Source organism: Plectropomus leopardus, chromosome 24 (assembly GCF_008729295.1).
Source record: "Plectropomus leopardus isolate mb chromosome 24, YSFRI_Pleo_2.0, whole genome shotgun sequence".
NCBI classification, from domain to species: domain Eukaryota; kingdom Metazoa; phylum Chordata; class Actinopteri; order Perciformes; family Serranidae; genus Plectropomus; species Plectropomus leopardus.
In genome coordinates, this window is record NC_056486.1 from 1035431 (window position 1) to 1045222 (window position 9792).

At 37.1% G+C, this 9792-nt stretch overlaps 1 protein-coding gene across 1 annotated transcript in view; it reads left to right on the top strand.

The window, feature by feature from the left end:
- The window catches only part of LOC121962643 (aryl hydrocarbon receptor-like), a 50404-nt gene extending 40887 nt beyond the window's left edge, over positions 1 to 9517 (top strand). The window contains exon 3 of the mRNA XM_042512871.1: positions 8151 to 9517. Within this exon, the coding sequence (XP_042368805.1) occupies positions 8151 to 8158 (8 nt within the window). The 3' untranslated portion in view covers positions 8159 to 9517. The remainder of the gene's footprint in view (positions 1 to 8150) is intronic.
- The last annotated feature ends 275 nt before the right edge of the window (positions 9518 to 9792 follow it).

Here is a 9792-nt window from a genome sequence, read left to right on the forward strand (position 1 = left end):
ACAAGAAAAGAACTTAAAATTTATCACACAATAAAAGAAAATTGTATAAAGAATCTCAAAGCAAAACAAGAAAAGAAAACATTAAAAAAAAAGTAAAATAATAAATTAATAAAGAATAAACATATAGCTAGAGTAGCAATGATACTACTACTACTACTACTACTACTACTACTAATAATAATAATAATAATAATATCGTTTTCTGGATATTTTCCTTGTTTTTTTTAAAATTACCTGAAATTGAAAAAAGGAAGAAAAATATAAAAAGTTACCACAAAAAAAGAAAAGAATCAATTGCAAAAATAACTTTTAAAAAAAGATAATAATATAGTATAAATATAGTTTTATAATAATAATAATGATAACAATAATAATAAATAACAGTAATCAAACAATGGAAAGAATACATTTATAGAAAAATAAGTAATAGGTGAACATTGTCAAGTAAAACTAAGACGAATTCAGCATTTGCCTGACTAACTTCTTGCCTCACGTGTTTTCATAAACACATTTCAGTGAACTTTTTTCATGATTTATTAGAAAGTTGCCAATAAGGAGTCATGACCTCGTTTAACGCCAAACGACAATTGCTCTGACACAAATTTAATTCTAAAATTAGCTGAGAAAGTCAATTAAAATCTATCTTAATCTGCACAGTATTTGCTTGGATTAAGTCACTAAGACCTGCTCATAATCAGTGAGCTTTTGCAGATTATGCGTCATAACCTGCAGCGTTCAGCCGTTTGTCCCGATGCTTAAATTTTACTTTTTTTTTTACTTAAAAAAATAGTTACACATAAGTACATATATTCAGTAAATATATGAAGCTTAAACCAAAAAATATTTAATATTTTTAGCTTGAAATAATAGATTGAATATCAGAACTGCTTCTGATTAATTTCCTGCACTTCATCGATACAGCAGAGTCGCTGAGTTTCTCTGTCCAAATACTTAGGCAGGAAATTAAAACCCTCCCAAAACACACACACACACACACACACACACACACACACACACACACACACACACACCGCAGGTATTAATGTTACAGCTGCACAGGGGTGTGTGTGTGTGAGTGTGTGATAGTTTACAGTAGATAATCCCAGCTGTAGGTGTTGGCTGGTTGCTGCAGGATTCACTGTGACACTTAAAATCAACACGTAACATCATCTGCGGATTATCACAGTTTTCTTAACAGGAAAAATCAATATCCGATATTCAGTCACACACAAACAAAGTTTTGTGATGACTTTGAGTCACTGATTTTCCGTTTGACTTCTTTCAATCCAAAGAGGATTAATGAAACTTTGATAAAATCAGTAAAATGAAATAAGTGAGAATAACCTTAAATAACCTAAAAAAAGGCCCAGAGGCTCTTTCCACTGTGCATTATCATAGTTATGCAGCAAAACAAACAGGAAATTACTATCTTAAAGCAAATAGAAACCGTTGCATGGCATGTGCAAAGGTTATTGATTTTGACCGACAAAAAAAATAAAAAACAAAATAGAGCGACACAAAAGTTGCATCAAGTTTTGCTGTAAAATTGAAGTTTTTGTAGCGTTGAACTTGTGGCTTAAACGATTAATCATTTGTCGATTGGCAAACAGTAAATCATCTGTAAATGAATCAGTAATACAAACAGAGCAGCTTTTAAAATGCGGAGGGTGTGTTTCTCAGTCGACTGTGATAGTAAACTCAAACTTTTTGACTCTTGGTCTGAAAACAAGACATTTGAACATGTCAGCTTGGGCATTTTCCCAACGCCAGACAAACATGTTGGTGTTCTTAGGAAATGTTATGTGTAGTTAGGTTTAGGCACAAAAACGTCTTAGTTGTGGTTCAGGAACAGTCTTTTTTGCTTTAAGTACCCTTTTTTGGGGCCACAATCCCAGCTGGAGATGCAGTGATGTCTCCTGGCTGGAAAAATAATGACAGATCGCTAAAAAAACACCCAAGTTTGGAAGCTAAAAAGTCACTGGGAACAGAAAATGAGCCGTTAAAAAATATCCACGCAGAAAACAGCGTGGGGTCACCCAAGTACCCATTTTAAGGTACTAGAAAGCCGGTGGAAACGCAGCGACAGATTGCCATAAACACCCACGTTTGGGTGACTGTAAAGCCGCTGAAAAAAACACAGCAATAGGTCGCTAAAAAGAAAGATATGTTTGGGGGTTAAAATCAGCAGAAAACACAGCTATATGGTCCCTAAAAACACCCACTTTGGGGTGCTATAAAGCCACTGGAAACAGTGACTGGTCGAGAAAATATACACCCATGTTCAGGGAAATTAACATCAGAAAACACTAAAAAACGCCCACGTTTGGAGACTAAAAAGCTGCCATGAGACGCTTAAATTCACCCACATTTGGGGGCTAAAATCATCACGTGGCTTTTTTTCAATCAAAAAGCGGGAAAACTTTTCTGCGATAAATTGGATTTTTTTTTCTGAAATCGACGCGTTTCCATTTGGTCGATTTTATACTCGCAGTTTAAATTTTGGCATTTTTTGAGGAATAATGGAAACCCGCCTGAAGTCAGCTCATTGACTGCGTCAGTTTGGAAACTTTAATGAGATACACACGACACGTGCAAGAGTGAGGTTTTTTTGGTTTGCAGAAACGTAAAAAAAGGACTTTCTGCTGCTGTGTGAGCTGCGTCTGTTTTTGACTAATTGATACTGAAGCTAAGAGTTTCAGTAGCTGAAGTCCTTCATGCAGCATTAGAGTTTCACTCGCTGCAGATATTTCTCTGCACTGCGTCCTTTAACACGACCGGAGTCCATCTGGACTGTACTCCAGAGAAAATGACCTCACGTCTCGTGTTCTCGAGGCGGATCTGTCGGCCTGCGTCCCGGTTTTGAGCGCCGCCGCTGCTGCTCGTCTGCTGATTCTCTGCAGCGCTGCTCCTCTTGTTTACATACTTGAGCTCCTGCAGATGAAAGAGGAGCCGGCGCCTCCTTCCAGCTGGTTCAGACATGTCGGCAAACTGGCCTTCCTCGCCGCGGGGCCCAAACACCAAAACAATGGCTCCGGTTGTGTAATCACTCTACACACTGCACAGGGCTACGTTAACCCTTCAGCGTCCTGCAGGAAACAAAGCACATGGTGAACAGTGCAAAGCGGATGTTGTTAATTTGGGATTGTGGGTTATTTTGAAAGCATGACGCTGCAAAAAAAAGTGTGTGGAAATAGAAATGAACTGAAAAAATGTTTTTGCGGGAATTTTTGAAGTTAAGATGATTACTTTAACGCCTTGAAACCTGGAGCGACATCACTTTTTTGTGCTGCTTTAAGATGCCTCTGACCAGTATTTAAACCTTTAAACCTTTGGTGCAAATTGCAAGAAATTTGTAAATTTAGATTTTAAAAAAAGCAAGAAAAAAAATGTCACAGGAACAAGAGCTATATGGAATAAGTATATTCATAATTATTGTAATAACATATTTCAAGATATTATAATTTTTAAGCACCTTTTTCAAGTCCTGTTTGACTTAAAAAAACAACCATTTTTTAAACTCATATTTCAGGCAAAAATCTTCTAATTTCTTGCTAATTTTGGGTCATTTTTTTTGAAAATGCATGGGATCTTTTTATTATTGTCATAATTATAAATTTAAATGTATTTTTCAGAATTATTATATTTGTAAGCACATTTCTACGTTCTTTTATCCTTGAGTTTTGTTTTTGTAAACGTTAATTTTTTTCCTTTTTTTAAATTGTACTGATTTTACGGCAATTATCTATATATTTTTTAAACTAATTTCCTTCTTGTTTATTGATCATTTCTTCTTTTGTTGCCCATTGCCATCTTCACATGTTTTTGAAGATGACAATAGGCTAATGGCTAATAGCAAAGACCTGAAAGTTATAACCCCCAAAAATGTAATTTAGAGTTGTAAAAATCACATTTTTTCCTTCAAAACCTGAAAATACTTCTAAATATCTTGAGATTATTGCACATTTTAAGAGACCATGCTGCACAAGCACACAAATGCCTTTCATATGCATTTAGAAAATCGATTTTTTTCATTCAGGAATGATTTCAATGTAGCTCTCTAAAATAAGCATAGAAACTTTTTAAATTCCTGCAGGGAAACTTCTTTCACAGGGAGGTCAGAGGTCAGAGTTTGGAGGACTTGCTTGAGGACGCTTTAGAGTCCTCAATTAGAAAATGAACAAAATGTAATTAATTACCAAACTGGTTTCAGCAGACTGGTTTTCAGGGGACGACTTCCCAGCATCAAACCCTCCACAGTGCAGTGATACGGGCTGCAGGGCCAACTGTTTAAATTGAGCTTATCATGTGTTTCCTATTGGGCGTCATGTAGCAGCAGCTGACCGAGCTCTTGAAGCCATCAGCGTCCTCGGCCGAAATATTTTTAGCCATATGTGGTTTATATTTAGGAGCCAAATAAAAGCTGTCGCCCTCCGCCCCGCAGCGATGCTGGAAGAGAAGGCGAGAGATTCCCGGCGTCCAGACAGACAGATCCAGTGTCTCATATTAGATTTTTGGCACATGTGTGGAGAAATGACACCCCAAAAGCGAATCCGAACAGCTGTTGCGGGCATTTTTGATACATTTCCAACAAAGATTAACTTGTTTTAATTAAAAAGAAATTGATTCCTGCTACAGAATAAGTTCTGTTTGTTAATTTCACCACAAAATCATCTGAAAAACGCTGAAATAAAACTCCAAGCTCAGGCTGATTCACTGAAGAGATGCATAATTTTGTTATTTATAATGAAGCACCGCCGAAATTAATTCATATAAAGCAAAATATTAATTGAAAGCAGTCTTTGCAGTCCCAATTAATCAAATTATTAACAGAATTTTAGATAATTTAGTTTTTGTGTAAGTAAATTGTAAAAAGTGGAAATCAACATTTTCTTAAATCTCAAATTAATGTATTACAGCTTCTTCTTGTTGTTTTTTAATCACAAGCAGTCTTGAAGGCAAAAATATTCATTTAGTAAATGGAAACTTTTTACACATTTTTGGCAGTCTAGCTGAAAAAAAGCTTAACATTTTTGACTTTATCTTCCAATTATTTTCTTTTTAATAGGTTTGGTGAAAAGTTTGGGTAAAATCAGCGTCCAGTCAGGATCACAGTGTTTTCACAGATGCAGGAAGAAAAGAAAAAGGGAAAAAAAGTGAAACTGAAGGAAACAGGGCCAGAGGGTGAATCCACATGAATGAGTGCAGAGCAGAGTAAAGAGTAGTAACATGGCTGCTTAAGTCACACAGCGTGAGACGGACTGGGACGACGTTTTCTCAAAACATCATTTTAAACAATGTCATTGTGCCTGTGAAAGCCTTGATATGGATGTTTTTAACCTAAAAAGTCAGGGTTCAGTTCAATTTGTAGAAAAGAAAGAAGTTTGTCAAACAAAAAAATGCTCAAAATGTCTGGTCCAGCTTCTCAAATGTGAGCATTTGATGCTTTTCTCAGTTTTGGTTGGAGTACTGTGAGGTTTTTGCACAAATTTAAAGATGTGGCCTTGGGTTCTGTAAAGTTGCAAAGAACATTTTTATCAGTGTGTGTTACAGTAACTTGCAGGTATAAAACCCTGCAGAAAACATGTCGGCACTGTGCATTAATGCAAACCATCTGGAAATGCAGCTGTAAAGGGAGCAATGTACTTGCAGCTGGAAATAGCTGGAAACTCAGCTTGAAATGCAGCAGTTTGTCCCAAAAAAACCTGTTTTGGTCACACAGTTGCTGCTGGAGATGTAACTGGAAACGCAGCCAGAAAGACAGAGATTGGATTCTAGAAATCACCTTGTTTTGGTTGAAAAATTACAGCTGGAAACTCAGCAGAAAACGCAGTGATCGGTTTCTAAAAATCACCTTGTTTTGGTCGAATGATTGCAGCTGGAAATGCAGCAGTCTGACGCGAGAAAACACCATGTTTTGGTTGCACAGTTGCAGGAAAATGCAGCGATCTATCCCTAAAAATTGTTTTAAAAGTTAAAAAGTTTTTGTTGCACAACTGCTGCTGAAGACGTAACTGGAGACGCAGCCAGAAACACAAAACATTTTGGTCACGAACAGCTGTTAATCGTACCTGCCGTCAGAAGATCGAGGCCTAACTGAACTCTTCATGTCTGTATTTGATCTGACAGCTTCAATAAAAGACGAGCGCAAACGAAAACCTCGAGGAATCCTCAGTCAAGTCTATTTTTTTCCACTTGCGGCCGGCGTGACGTAAAGACGGTGACGGCGGTTTCGGGTAAAACCTCGCCGGTCTCAAAAGACTCTGACTCGCTGATGGAAAGCTCTTCCTGCAGCGTTCTGGAGCTGGCCAAAAATGTAGGCCTCCTTTCTTTTCAACCACCAGTGTTTACTGACGGCGCAGGCAGGGAGTCACGCTCGGCTGATGATTCCTGAGCCTGATGCCATCCAGAGGCTCTGTCACTGCGTCTGGGGACGAGCCGCTCGCCTCCGGTCCCACTTTGGACTGTTTAGGTTCTGTGGCGAGGCAGACCGAGAGTTTACATTGGAAGAGTTTCATTCCTAAACACTATAAATCTATTTAGGAAAAGAAAATGGATGCCCGATGTCTGTTGCTCAATAATAATTAAAGAAAACATCAGAGGGATGGCGATTGGAGAGAAGATAGCTGGAAGCTTCAGGGTATTAGACTTTGAAAGGTGTCTTTGCTCTGAAATGGCGGCGAGGAATTAAATTCTGGGTTTAGAGAGTTTCTGCATAGTTTCCACGATTTCATGACAAGATTTGAACGTTCTGGTTGTTTTTTCGGAGCCACAGTGAAGTGGAAAATGACATTTTCTGCCAGTCGTCTGTGAAACGTTAAGAGGAAATACCAAAAAAAAACACACACAAAATATGTATTTGGTTGTATTTTGATATGAAACTCCCAATCATGAAAGAAGTGTCGGATGACAAACTCCCGCTGTGAAGCTAAACTTCGTTAAAATCCACAAAATTTGATTTTAGATTATAACAGAGATCTCAAAGTTTCACAAAAATGAATCAGGGCGAAAGTGCGTCTGAAATGATGCACAAGACAAGAAGAATATTTTGGTTTTATTAAAATGAAGCGAAACAGATGGAGTTTAAATATTTCACTTAGTTTAACTCTTTGCAACCAAACCCTGATTTCACTCAGAAGCACGTAAGACTGCGAAGAGCAACTTAACAGGAAATGCACAACTAATTAACAGGAAATTAGTAAAAAGTTTCAACAAAATTATTTGAAAATGAGCACAAAAAAAAAAAAAAAGAAAATTAACTGAAGAAAGCACTAAAAATGACATAAAATCAAATCAAAAATCAATAAATATATCATTTCTGGGCATTTTTTCCTGTTTTTTAACAGTATGTTATTCTTCTCTCCACAGCTGATTTTCAGGCTATTTTTTGTCACCTTTTACTATTTTTTTGTCAATTCTCCAGATGCAGTTTGGGAACATTTGGCTTATATGTTTATTTCTTAGATATAATAATAAATATATGCAAATGTGCAGAAATGTACAATGCCAACATTTTAGCCTCTGGGTTGTGCATAAAAAGTTCAGGTCCCCTGTAGGACTCTTAATATTTATCAGCAGTTTGCGAGCGCCAGTCATGTTAAACGGGACGCTGCCCGAGGTGTTTGCCGCAGTGTAAACACGAGATCTGATTACGTGTGTAACCTGATTTCTCCACAACTAACTTGGCATCTTGTGTGCATGTAAACGTAGAGAAATCTGAGACTTGGAGCTCAGAAAACAAACCCTGCAGTCTGATTATTTTAAAGGAGCTTTCTGCTAATTATATATATATATTTTTGTCTTTTCTTTCATGTCTGATGACCTTTCTCCTCGCTCTGCTCCTGCCACAGGTAAGACTTTTATTAAGAGTATTTTTTAACACAAATATTGTGTGTCTTGCTGCAGACGTTTATTAGAAAAAAAAAACAACTTAAGCAGCTGCATTCATTCATTTTGCATCTTTATTATAATCATCAGAGGATGTCACAGCTCTTGCAGTATCAGTAGTACTTGTAGTAGTAGTGAGTACTTTGACTTTGAGTAACATTCCTGCAAACGTGCAGGAACAAACTGCCCCAGCCTGTCTGGCTGCATTCAGCTCTGTTACACTGAAGCAACAAGCAGCGACACTTTCTCTTTTCTTTACTGACCAGGTTGGTGATGCTTCCTGAGGAAATCCCATCTCTAACACATCTGTATCTATCTTTATCTAAAGCAACACTGTGTGCATACAGCTGTGTCTTTTACATTTTTTACTCCATAATCCAAAATATTTCCACGCTGCTGATTTATTCCTGAACGGGGAGTGAATATACTCGTTTTTTGGGTTTTTTTTATTGTCTCTTTGTCATTATCTGCCTGGCATTGTTTGACGCGCCACAGAAATTTCAAGATAAATGCATATTTTAGATATAATTTGGATCAATGTTTTCGCTTTGCATCGATGATTGGTGATCACCGAGTTGATTTATCGCCACAGATTGACGGATCATTCACCATAGTTGTGACTGTTATGCACCAAATCTCCAATGCGAGTTCCTTGTTTGTGAAAACTGATTCTAATGTTTGTGATTTTGCAAATTGCAGCTAAATTTGTGCAACATTTTGTTTTGATTTCTCAAAAAGTAACGGGAGCGGAAATTACTGTTGCAGATTTGCCTGAGCGCCACAAATAAAAATATCTAAATGACGTTCACATCTGTGTCTAAGTAGGACTCAGTGGTACTCCGTCTCTTTCAATTCGATCTGTTTTGAGCCGAAAAAAGCTGCTGTTTGAAGTCAAAGTGACTTTATTCATTACAGTGGGAAAGCAAATATTCAGAAAACACTATGAAGTGTCTCGTTTCGGGTTTTTTGGACGGTTTTCCTCCAGCTGCGATCGGAAGGAGGATCATATCTAATATTTAATAAAAGACAAATACTGGCTCTGTGTATCAGATTGCAGGTGTGCAGTCTGGATTTGATTGTGCGGGAGACGAACAGCAGAAACTTTAATCAGTTTCTTTGTGCCGTTACTCCTCCACTCAAACCTCCAGCTGAAGTTTTTCACTCCGCACTTCAGGGATCTGCTCCGTGTCTGTTTGTGCTTCGGGGCAAATTGCTTTTAAAGTGCAATAAATTCATCCCCGCCTCGGTTTACACAATCACACGGGCTCAGTTTTCCAGTTAAAGCTGTCCATTGGTGGATGAGAGAGTGATTTATTGCCTTTGTTTTGCCTCCCCGGTAGCAAATTTTCTCAAAAATACATCAAAATTTTGGCAGTTTTCCGCCTGAAGCAAGAAATAAAAAAGAAAGTGATGAAGTTTTGCATTTCTAACTCAATTCATGATGATTTGTGACCATTAAATTGACTTTAAATACCCTTTATAGCCTTAAATTTTTTATTTATTTATTTTTTTAATTTACACAACAAAAGTACAAAAGTTAAAACAGGTTGTGCAGGTGAAATAAAACCCCCACAAATGATTCAAAAAATAAATCAATAAATAAACAATGTAAAAAGTACTGAGGACAAAAGAAAAAGAGAATAAAAAATAAAGCAAAAAAACCCTGAAAAAATAAGTAAGCATCAGAAAAATATTTGACTGTTTTCTGTGAAAATATAATTCAAGATTATTTTTTTTCTGGACGATATTTCCCCGCGCAGGAGGCTTCATGTCTTTTAAAATTTTACCTATTTTAACTCTCATCTCACAATCAAACGCCCGCCATCATTGGAAATAATGAACCGTCACTGACATTTACATAGTGTGTGTGTGTGTGTGTGTGTGTGTGTGTGTGTGTGTGTGTGTGTG